The 13,096-nt window shown below is 31.7% G+C and overlaps 1 protein-coding gene across 3 annotated transcripts in view; it reads left to right on the top strand.

The window, feature by feature from the left end:
- The window catches only part of LOC126743570 (LIM/homeobox protein Lhx3), a 129,589-nt gene that overhangs the window by 104,506 nt on the left and 11,987 nt on the right, over nucleotides 1-13,096 (top strand). For 2 of the 3 annotated variants that reach the window (XM_050450722.1, XM_050450721.1), the window contains exon 3: nucleotides 9,450-9,624. In XM_050450722.1, coding sequence (XP_050306679.1) covers nucleotides 9,450-9,624 — 175 coding nt within the window. Of the gene's footprint in view, nucleotides 1-1,378; nucleotides 1,519-9,449; nucleotides 9,625-13,096 lie in introns of those variants that run through there. The other variant, XM_050450723.1, reaches the window with a different exon arrangement.

Genomic DNA, 13,096 nt, shown 5'->3' with positions numbered 1-13,096 from the left:
TCATCGGTTAAAAGAAGGTCATTAGGAAATTCCTGGTTTTCGGATTGTTTATCTAGCATAAATTAACCAAACTGTAGGCGAACTGGTGAATCTTGAGGTAGCAAATTTTGGACAGGAGTATAGTGATATGGACGGAGATTCTCTTTCTTTAAAACTGTCCAGATAGACGATTGGCTTATTCCTGTTGCCGTACTTAACTGACGAGTACTGAGATATGGATTTTCCGAAATACGGGCTAAAACCTCTTCTTCATCATCGACGTTGATATTTTGTGGAGCACCATTTTAGGTTTTAGGACGACAACACTCTGTTTTGCCTTCCTAAACAGTTTGTGATTTGGTTGTCTTCGATTTGGATATAACTCTAAACACCTTCTGCCTGCACCAAGTCCACTTTAATTTGACTGAGCAAAAACGCAAATCATATCACACATTTCACTGTTGGAATATTCATTATGACGTGGCATTTTCTTATTTTAGAATTTTTACTACAAATAATACACTCTTACTTAGTGACAGTAAAATTGTCATATAATTTCTTTACACGAAAAACTGATAAGTGCTGACCCAACCTACTTGAAAAAAAGTCAATGTAATAACGGGGGCTTAGGATTCTTTACGCTGAAGGTTTAAAATGCAAGTAACTTAAAAACTGATAGAGTTACATAAAATAAACAAAAGTACCTTTTTTGATTGAAAAAAATTGAACTGCCTTTTAGATTTTTTAGTCGTTTTAGCCATAACTCATTAGGCAAAAAAGATATGTTGTAATTGACCTAAGTAACAGGGTGTAACTAACGCCCTGTATAAATAATGCTAAATTCACCACAAAATTCGTAATTTTCATGTCAAAACACATAAGCTCGCCAGTTTTCAAGACGATACTGCTTAAAATCACAAAATTATTAAGAAATTTCAAATTCAAATTCAAATTTTAAATACCCTGTTTCTCGTAAACCTGCAACATTTGTATAAGACATGTTAAGTTCAATCGCCATATTTTGGTGTGTAGTATCTCCAGTTCAGAGATTGTCCATTCTTAATGAATCACCCTGTAGATAAATCATATTTTGTCAAAAGTTCCAAAATGTCGAAACTCTAAATCTACCTGTACGCTTCAATAGTTAAAAACTATCGACAGTAAAAAGTCATCCAGCAATACGGAGATCCTGTTACCTATTATGATATCCAAAGGACAAAGGACATAAGGCACGTCCCCACATCCCCACATCGACCAATCAGCGCTGGTCCACAAAAACCTCGGGCTCGTCCTTTAATAAAATTCACTTATCAGACTGTCAACGGGGTTCGATGGGCGAGGTCATTGTAGGGAAGAGGGTCGATATATCCGAGCCCTGCGCCCTAAGGGCTGGATTCACCCAGTAAAAATCTAACTCTCGGTCGAGTAGGACACTATAGAACAGAAATATGATTTCGAAAGATCGGGAATCGCGGGATATTGAAATAATGTACAGGGTGCCGCCGATTTCGTTGGACGAATTACCCGAGATTTTGTTGTGTAAGTGGTGATTTTCTTAGGTTGTAGTTAAGTTTGTAGGGTGGGTGAGTCGAGTCCTGCTTAGAGGCATATCATCAGATTTTTATACAGTTTTAGAGATACTATATTAATTAAGCTATATTGCACAATTTTATCCTTAAAAGCTAGAATTTTACTAGATGGCCTTTATTATTTTTGTATCTATTGACTAAGAAACATGATTTATTATGTCATTCTATCATTGCCACTTTATCTTCATGATAGTATATTTAAATTTAAAATAATGTTACGTCTTCGGGAAACTTTTATGCACTCCACTTTATGGAAATATGGCCATAAATGTTTGTATTTATTACCTCAGTGAACATTTAATTTAATTCCAAATATAATTTCATCGTTCAGCATATTGTTTCTAATTTTAAAAACGGAAGACTAATAAATAGAACTAAAAGATAATTAAATTAAAGGTAATAAAAATTTCTATTCGCAGATAGTCTTCGAATGTATAAAGTTTGAAAAATAAAAAAAATTGAAATATTTAAAAGCTTAACTTTAAAATATTTCAAAAGCTCCGCAACTTAAATATGATTTAACTGGCTCTGCAATTGATGTCTATAATTAAAAATTTATATTAATAAAAATTAACGTCATTTATAAAGAAGATGGCACGAAAAACTGCGGAGAGGCATTTTTAATATCGAGTGTAGCCTCTACCTGTCCGAATGATAGCTCGCATTCATTTTGACATGCCTAAAATCAAGTTACGAATTTCTTCTTTAGGAATAGAGTTCCTTTTCTCTAAAAAATTTATGTTCACTAAAAAAGGTCTAGAGAAGATGTTGAAAACGACCACCCTATTTCCTTTGATCCAATTATCGTCGAGATTTTTGAGGCTTTGCTTAAGAATAAGATTGAGAATTATTTTGAACTTAATTCTTTATCTTATATAGTGCAACAAGGTGGAAAGAATAAGGAATATTCTACGATCACGGTAGTCGGTGACTTGTTCTTGAGGCAGACCACCTTCTACATGCCTGTTACGTTTAAGAATATCCTAAATTTTATCAAATTAATATTATAATATATATTATAATAAATAAATCATCAATCTTATAATACAAGTAGGTAAATTCTAATTCTAAAACAATCATAATATAATAGAACAATTTAAAATAAAAAGTTAACAGCCAAGTTTTCTATCTAAAATTCAAGTTGCTACCTATAAATGTTGTAGGGCAAAATCAAATGACACCAAATTTTCAGCGATCGTGGATTTTGATCGCGAATTCTGAATTTGAGTTATTTTTCGGGTCTCGGAACCATAAAATCATAACAGCAAAGTATCGCTGTACGGCTGGATATCCCCAAACAGCACAGATACGTATGTGTGGTAAAATGTACTTGGGAGAAAAAATTACTCATTTATAAAAACTGAAAATATATTGATTATAAAAAAAATATAAAACAAAACATCTATATGTCTAAAAAAACAAAACAAAAAATAAACATTATTTATTATTCGCAATTATTGTGAAATACAGTCCTCAATTTTCTTTGTGGTTCCAATTCCTGCTTATAGTGCTACACAAATAAGGAAATTATCAAATAAGTAATTCATTACTACTAAAATAAATAAATATGCTCTTACCATAAATTGGGCTAGATCGTAGTAGGTCCTTGCTATTTGGGATATTAGAAACTGGACTGTTTCTAATAGATTATGTTTCAATGATGATATGATTAAAGTCCCAATACACATTCCTTTTTTTTCCCGTTTTTCTCTTCATGATGCTGCTACTAATCAACAAACTTTGTATGTATCTGTGAACTTGGTTTCTTCTTGAGTGTTACTCTGGATAAAGGTTTGACATGGCAATTTCATGTGGAGGAAATGGCTACTAGACTATGAAAATGTACTTTCCTTATTCGTATTTTGGCTTCGTATCCACTTCTACACTCAAGCCAGCCTAATTTGGCTATTTTCACTCCTTAATGACGTATAATCTAATTAATTGGGGTCATCCAGCACATGTTCAAAATATATGCTCTGCAACTTCCTTGTTTAAGGGTCATTGCATGTGTGGGTTACAGAGATTGTTGTTCGATTTAAGACATCTTAGAGTTCTCACCCTACCCAGTGCTATTCATGTGTGTCTGCTGTCTATCAGAGAAAATCTTTATAGACTTGTGACTCATTCCGATACTCTTTTTACCAGAGGTGAAAGCTCCTTGGTGGCACCATATCATTAATTCATAAAGCAGACAGCAGTTAAAGAGCCCCTTGGAATAACGTAAAACTCTATTCTGGCCTACACCATAAGGAAACCCTTTTGATAGTCTAGGACTAAAGGTACATTCTCTGCAAAACATTCTTGTGGTCTTCGTCACCTCTATCCGGATACTGTAGGCTAAGTCTCGACTCAGAAAATATGCACTTGCTCATTTTCACCTCAGTGTACATAATTTCTGGCAAACTAAAGTCGCGTACCATGATGATGTCTCAGAAGCTCTGGACCTGTCGCGGGTCTATAACTAGCAAGACTGGTTTCACTAAGTCTTCGTCTAACGAAACTAACGTTCGCCTACATTGATATTCCGGGCGTGATGAAGTCGATTTTTGATTCCCGTAGGGTGACAATCTCGGAAACTTTGGAAGATGATAAACCAATTTTAGGTCCTCGTGTATATGGTGCACAGTGCTATTTGATAACCATTGCAGATGTCCCCTATTTTAGGACCAGCAGCAATCTTTGCTGAACACAGCAAAATTTTAATAAAAATCTGTCAAATTTATAAAAACAATTAAAACCGAATGCCATGCAGTTTTGAGAGATAAAATTATGGAATTTTGATTTTAATACACTTTTTATCAAACTCAATTTTTTCATTCAAGTAAACGGATCATTGTTGTTAGAAATTACTTAAAATATGTTTTTTTTTTTTGTGTATAAGTTTTACATTAAGAAAAATGGTTATTATAACAAAACATCAACAAATATTTAAAAATATATTTTAGAATTTTATCAAAAATGTTAATTGCTCCATTTTTCGTGGCGGTAAGTGTAGATCTTTATAGAAAGTTTAGTTTTCTTTAAAATATTTAAAAGTTGCTCAACTTAACATAATTTAAGCGATTGTGCAGCCGGCCTCTTTTAATATTACAAAATGTTACCAATATAGTTATTTTGTTTCGCGTTTGGTTACGCTCAATCTGTACATGCTTGAACTGAATAAGAAACAGTTTTAAAATATCCTAGAAATATTCTACGAGATATAATAGAACATTCGAGGAAAACTTTTGTAATCAAAATGAAGATTTCCAGAAAATTTTCTTACTATCAATAACAGGAATTAAATTTAAAAATAAATAAGTCAGATATGTTGCCAAATAATTTTGCCCAAAAACAATAAAACCAGTAAAGCGGTTATCAAAACTTTAATAAATATTTTTGGTTTTTTTAATGTTTAAATTTTGCAATATTAATGACTTTCTTGTTTCATTTAATTTATTTTGGAAAAATATTTTTTTAAGTTTTTTTTTGAACCAAATTTTTATTTATTTAGAATAATTTTTTTTTTAAATATACCTATAAAAATTAAAAATATAAAAAGATAGTATTGGTAAAAATCATATTTTTTTAATTTATTGCCTATATAATCTTTAACTTTTTATTTTATTTTAATACTTAAATTTTATTTCATATATTATTAGGTTTTTAAAAATTTATTAAATTTGAGATTTTTTTTTTATTGGCAAATACTAAATGCTTAAAATTGAAGAAACAAAACATAATGTAAGCAGAGCGTTTTTAAGCGAGGTATATTGGATTTTCCTCTCCGATTCATGCATTTCATTGCTAACTTCTACGTCGTTTAATCTAATTTCTTATAATATATTTTTTTTACTTAAAAAACTTCTTAACTTTTAGGAAACTAGTCTTCTACTTAAAAATTGCAAGTTGCCAAAACATATAAATAAAATGGTTGTTTGATACATATTATATTCTTCTTATTTCGTATATGTGATCCTTTTTTAGTAGAATATGTATACTAGTGTCGAAAAAAAGGATCACTTGATCACAATTTTCTGCGATTTCGCTATAGCTTTCGACTGTGTAAATTATAATAAATTGCAGCACTACGAGTTTAGAGCAACAGCTTTTGATTTTTTTACGGAATGCACTGGTACAAAAGAACAAACCCTACGGTACTCGAGTATCACGAGTAGCGCGAGTGCTACGAAGATATCTGTCGATATTTTTCTTAGAGTTCTGGAAGCTTCTTAAGTTTCGGAAAAGACGTTCTTTGGGAGCTGATTCCACGGACTTGCACTTCTCCATAAAAAGGAGTCCCAATATAGCGACGTTCTAGGGGTCTGTAGATGCACTCGATATTCATAAGTCGCATCTGCATGTGGTTTAAATCTACCGCGTATACCTCTAAGTAAAATGATATGCCAGTTTATTTACTGTCATGGTATCGATAAAATAGAGTCAGAACCTTCCTTCTATGCGCCAAACTGTCTAACACCTACCATATGACCCTCGTCTAGATGGAATTAAGCAGCTTTAAAGTGTATTTGTGTGCAGAGCTCCATATGTGCAAGCAATACTCAAGAGATGGACAAATCTAAGCCTTGCAAAGTATTTCTTAGTAAGCTTTCTTGTAAAGCTTTTCCCACTACATGATCATGCTAAGACATATTGCTTCTAATATTCATAAGTCATATCTTAATAACAGCTTGTAAGATAGTTGATATGAGATCTTCTTGAAAAAAAAATAGTTAAAAATAATATGCTAAATTCTAGAATCATTATACCTCTCAAGAAGTTGCCGAGTAAGATTTAATTGAAAATCTGCTAGTGGTAACTTTCCTGGATTTTGGGTTAGAAATAATGCATGGCTGTTCAAAACACATAGATCCACAACGTGAAAAAAGAGTTTCTTGTACCATTTTAAAGTTTTTCTTACGCATTCTCTCGAACTTAGCATCATATCAGTCCTATCAACTGCTCCCATATTTTGGTTGTACTCCACCACACATGCTGGTTTTTTTACAAATTCCCTCGTTTTTCTATCTTTTTTAGTCAACTGGGTCATTTCATCCTTGTGGAAAGTTGTCAACATGTTAACGTCTCTTCGATCCTTCCATCTGACAGCTAAAATATTTTCACTAGACATGGATTTTGTTTGATCCTTGTCCAATCTTCCTGATAGATCCGGTATTTGCTTTCTGGTACTCCTAACTATACCACATGTGTTTGTTTTTTTTTTTTTAATAAATAGGTGGAAAGAGCTGGTGAGGTATACCAATTGTCAGTATAGAGAGAATGGCCTTTGTTCAAATAAAATTCCATTAATGTTGTTACAACCGACCCTGATATGCCAAGATCTTGATACAACTCAATTTCGGTTTTTGAGCCTATATATATGATAAAATATAGGACGTAGCCTGTTTCACAATCAGACAGGAGGAACAGTTTTATGTCAAAACGATGTCGTTTTGTTCGTATGAACTGCTTAAATAACAGACGTCCTTTAAAAAGCATTAAACTCTCATCAACCACCAAGTTCTGGAATGGAACAAATTTCTGGGCAAACGTAGTTTTAATTTTGTCAAAAATCTCTCAAACTTTGTGGAATGAGTCACCTTTAATTTTTTCGCCATTGTCTGCAAAATGAAGCATGCGTAATATTATTTGAAAGCGGTTTCTGGACATCACTTTTCCTTATATCGGAGTGTATAGTAGTTCATCGGTGGACCAATTCTCTACTAATTTGTTTTTTCTATGGCGAGCAGCAAGAAAAAGTACACCAATAAAAGTGAGGAAATCTTCTTTAATAAGTGGTGTCCAAATTATTTTTTTATTTATTTCTTTTTGTTCTAAGGCATATTTATTTGTTTCAGTGATTATCATAGAGTTCACTTCATCATTCAAAAATGAAAGAAAATAATCTAATTCTGTCAAAGTATTTGTCATATTTTCCACACAAGCGCCAGAATTTGAAGCGTCAAAGTCATGGTTTAAAGGAATAAATTTGCGGTTAGACCATTTTAAAGAAAAATCTTCATGTAAAGCGTTCTTTACCTCTCGCATTTCTCTATTTTCCAGTAAATTATTGCCCTGTTCCTCAATTATTTCATTGTCACTTTCACTAAGTCTTTTCGGGTATATCAATTCGTCAATTTCCTCATCACTACTTGCCTCACTATCCGTTGGTACATACTCACTTCCACTGTCAGCGTACGGATCCTCAACAGAATCCAGACACCCTAGAATATTATTTATTTCGTCCTCTGCAAGGCCGCAAAAACGATTATTTTCTTTTTCGCGATGTATTCGGCTCACTCGACGCCATTTTATATCCACTGACTACCGTACCTACTACAAGCAATACTGGAACAGAGTAAAAATCAAATTACCTTACCAGATCCATGACAAACAATCCGATAGGACATTTTCGGGTATTTTCGCTAATGCGGAATATATGCGACACTGGTTCTAGTGCCACTTGTATTTGAACAAAATAATACGACAATGGGTTTAGAAGCACCTCAAGGCTGTCGTATGAATGTGGCGATGGGTCTACAAATACTCTTAAATAAATTAGGTGTCGCATATATGAGGCAGTGGGAATTCCCAACATTTGGCCGGTGAACGTATATATACGGCGGTGGGAAGGAAGGGTTAAAATCCGACTCTGCATGTTTGCAATTAGTACAATAGTTTACTTTTTACGACAACTTGGCAACGTTTATATTAGTATACGCCCTTTTTGAGTCGCGTCTCCGATACGCACTTTCATTCTAGAATACATGTTGTGTGACTTAATTTGAGCATATTGTAGCGTTTTTACCTTTTCACGCAATTACACTACTATAAACACCATCACTTAAGAAATCTAGAAATATTTATTTTTACCGTATTTATTTGCTACTATTTATGTCCGCTTTAAATATGGCGCCAAAATTCTGAATTTCACTGTACTGAACTGACTCCCAATAGTAACGCGGCTCCTTTTATACTCGGCTGACCATGATTCCGGAAGCTTTACTGACCTTCCACGGGTGTCCAGAGACATCGTGCCACTTGTGTCATTCTGGAATGACTGGAATGAGGATTCTGGAATTGCGTCATGTTGTAGGACCTAAAAAGGGGCAATGAAAAACTGTTTTTAGTTTTCCGATGTCCCTTTAAATAAAGTCGGTAGAAGGTAAAAACGATGTTGACAAATTTCGTTTTTTTTTTCGGAAAACTCCGGAAGTATCCGGAAATTTAAAATTTTTTTAACGTCATTTTATTAAACTCTAAATTGCGCAACTTTGCCTCTATTTAACCGACCCCGTAACTCTTACGGTTTCCGAGATTCCAATGACCACCCTTGAATTTAGGATACCCTGTACCGAGCCCTGTACTTAAGGAAAAACGCTGATGATGATTTGTTTTTGTTCAACACGGTAAACATAATTGTGCATTATTTTAAAGGAAATAAAAAGTTTTATTTGGTATCCTTATCTAAAAACTAAAAGTGTCGTGTTAAAAAATAAGTGAAGAAACTATTTTGCTAAACTATATTAGAAACAGAAAAAATTAGCAACTGTAAATCCGGTAAACATTTCTTTATTAACGACACATTTTTTTAAAAAAATTAACCGACATTTGTATATCTTACCGTTTCCGTAGTGGTATCATCACCTATAACCGGGTACTATAAAGGCTCTATAGTAATTTATTTTGCATACAAGGGTACATATTTAAGAAAATATATAAAACATCTGATAGCATCACTAATAAATGTTTTGAAACTTAGTTAGGTATAAAAAGGCTGACAATTGATCTCTAAGACTGTTTTCCCTGTACATATTTTAAAATTATTTAAAGCCCTACTTAATTTCAGCTAAACTAAACTGCACAAACAACGCCAATTTAAAAGTTTTTCTCATTTTCCAGCGACCATTCCAAAATGCGGCGGTTGTCACGAACTAATCTTGGACCGATTCATCTTGAAAGTTGCGGAGCGCACGTGGCACGCCAAATGTTTGCAATGCACCGACTGCAGAATCCAATTAACCGACAAGTGTTTTGCCAGAAACGGTCAACTGTTTTGTAAGGAGGATTTCTTTAAGTAAGTATCAGATCTTTAATAGACTTGCATCTTCTCTTATAGTCTAATCTTTTTTTTCTGTTTTAATAATATTTATCTCGCTTTCTTTTCTACCATAAACAGTCCAAAAATTACTATTTTAAATATAATCTTTGCTATACTACAAATTGTACTGTAACCCAGATGCGAAATTAAAAAAGGGGTCTTAGACAAATCGCATGGATGACGAATATTTCGATCCTGGGACAAGCAGCTTCAGACAAACCGCATGGATATAGAGTATCGTGTTTATTTAAATTGAATAAGCTTAACCTACATTTATGTAGTTCGGATGATGCTATAAAACGATTAAATTAACTATAAGTATTCTTAAATGCAATCAATTTAAACTAAGTAACGAATAAAATAATAAATATAGCCTACGAATAAATCGAAACATAATAGACGGAATAGTTCTCTACTTAACATGCTGTAGCTAGTGCCATAGATTTAATGAGAAAATGTCTCATTATATCTCTGTTAGTACCTATAATTGTAGTGTAAACACGACGGAAAATCGCAATAATAATCCGTATTCGGTCAGAGCTTTCGCATCTGTTATCATCGTTTTTTCATCATCTAAAATCCGCTTTTCACTACACAATATGTATTTCCCAAAATATAGACATACCATAGATCTAAGAAAGTCATTATAAAAGCTAATCCCTTACCGCAATAACGATCTTGTGTAAAATGTGTGAAATTCTACCAATGGGTCCAGATGCCAACCTAGAAAACTACAATAGCACTATTTAAATATTTTTAGGCATTTAAATTATATAGTTTTAATTTTATCTTTAAATTGTAATGTTATGTAAGTCTACAAAATACAAATGTAGTAAATAAGTATAAAAATATGGTTGAAATGAATGGTTTTAATTTTCGAAATACAATAAATAGTCAAAATCGATTGCCTCGATATTGGACCACATACTAACGAAAAAGACAAGAATATAATTATATATTCTTTGGTATATGTACATATATGGAATATGCTTTCTATTGTATAGGTATATGTGTTTTATCACACTACAGGATCATAAAGCATCAGATCATAAAATAGAGTTCTCTACAGTGAAAATGATAATTTATAAGATAAGTAAACAGAAATTAACTAAAATACACCTTGATGTAGAATAGTGTAAGCAAAACGTTAGAGAATACTTAGGTGATCACGAAATAAATAAATTCCAAGAACTCATCAATGTCGTCAGCAGAATAAAAAATAAATGCACAAGAGTAAAACCATTAATAAATAAGAAATAATAATGAGTGAGTCACAAATGAATATGTAACAAAGTTGAAATAAAGAGACAAGCTATTGGGGAGATGGAGAATAATACAGAATGACTACACTGTAATAAAATATTAAAAAATTAGAAATAAGATGTTTTTAGACTTTGGAAAATACCTAATGAACTGTGCAGCAGAAACTTTAATAAAAATAAGCTAATAAGCAAAATGAAGAAAAAAATAATAGAGATGACTGTATTGATGACTCCGAGATGGCTGAAGAAATAAATACATACTTGTATAAGTATAGATCAAAAATTGGCTTCAAAAATAAAGCAAAAACCAGAACTGTTACAACGTTCTTACACACAGACTGTTCACAGAGGAAACGGAACAAGAAACTATTATACTTCAAGAAACAAACATTAAATAAAGCGTGAAAGATAATTTGTGACATTAAAAGTGTACACCTGGTATAGACGGCATAATAAAAAAAGACAACTCTATTTAAAAAAAAAATTTTATTAAAAAAAGAAAACTGTGTACATGTTGATAAATCAAACTAACAAAAAAAAATTAGAACCTGTGATAAAAATCAATAGTAAAATCCTGAATAAAATAAGTGAATACAAATATCTGGGTCTAGTAATTAATGAAAGAATAACATGTACTACAAATATTCAAAATATATTGGACAAGGTTTCATAAATGTTGGGTGTAATAAAAAGGTGTATAGGTACTCTATAACAGTTTTAATGAACCTCATAGTAATATTTATTGTCATGTTAGGAAAATACCAGTGTGGACTTAAGTAAACAAGTTAAGTAAATAATTTACAAAGACTGCAAAATAAGTTAATAAACACAATTTTTTCTTTAAGTTAGCCCACTCCCAGTGAAAATTTATATAAAGAGTATCTATTTATAAAAATAGGATAGGCTTATACATAAAATAATAAAAGCAAATGTAGAACTTAAATCAAACAGTGACGTGATGTACATAATTATAACTTAAGAACAATAACAAATTTAAGAAGTAGATATGCAAGAACAAGAAGAACACAGGAGTGTCCGATATACAAAAGTGTAGATACATATAATAAGTTACCAGAAATTAATTTTATTTGTAAAGAAAAGTCTACGAGCCGTTACTTCAAAAGACATTTGAAAAACAGACTGAGAATTATTTATTGCCTTTATTTTTTTTTCCAGAATATTTTTTTTGTTAATTCGATGTTATGTTAAAAATATTAATTCTCAGTTATATTCATATATAATTCTAAATGTACAGTTATATTTGTAAGTGGTTAGAGGTCTGAAATAAATAAACTAATAAACTAAAAGAAAAAATATAAAGAATGTAAGGGATTATTTTCTTTAGTTACGTTTATTATTGTTTCTTTTGTCCGTATATAATTTTCAGAGTAATTTTCCTAGAATATGCAGTAGAGGTATTAGTTCAGGTCAAGAATACCTGCAATTATTTTTGTTTTGGATTATACTAAATAATATTTATTTTCTCGGTAATTATCTAAAATCTAAGGTCGGTAAAAAAGGTAACTATCCCTACATTTTTATATGCTGATGGTTTGTTTTAGAATTCCTTTAGATGTTTGTATTCATGTAGCTAAGAAGTTACTTATTACAAATTAAAAAATTTTCATTCGTTGGAACACATGGATAATTTAAGAGGATCTACGAATTTTGAGACAAAATATGGTAAAAAACAAAGTGAAAGCGTGATGTTTTATTGGTTGACACAAAAGAAGTAATTTTTGATGTTTATATTACTTTTCTAGAACGTGGTTTTTCAAAATATAATTCAATAAAAGAATCACATTTGACAAAAAGACCTATGCGCACTGTGTAGAAAATCATTAGGTTTTCAAAAAACGGCCCAGTTCGCCTGACAAAAATGGAAAATGAAATACCTACAACATGAATATATGAAGGATAATACGGATATTGTTTATTTAGATGAGATATGGTATGACTAGAAAGAAAGAAAGAAAGAAAATGTGCTATATTACGTAAGAATAATATTGTATACAAGCATCCTACAAGCTAAAAAAACAAAACAAAAATACAATTTCAAAAATTGACAAAACAATGAACAAAATTAAACACAAGAAGACAAAACTTTTTGAACATACTTGAATTAAAGATAACTAAATTAAACAATCAATTACTAAATAAAGGTAAGCTTGTTGACAAAACTAAGA

Source organism: Anthonomus grandis, chromosome 13 (genome assembly GCF_022605725.1).
Source record: "Anthonomus grandis grandis chromosome 13, icAntGran1.3, whole genome shotgun sequence".
NCBI classification, from domain to species: Eukaryota; Metazoa; Arthropoda; class Insecta; order Coleoptera; family Curculionidae; genus Anthonomus; species Anthonomus grandis.
The sequence above is the reverse complement of the archived record's forward strand: the minus strand, read 5'-3'. Positions and strand labels throughout refer to the sequence as shown.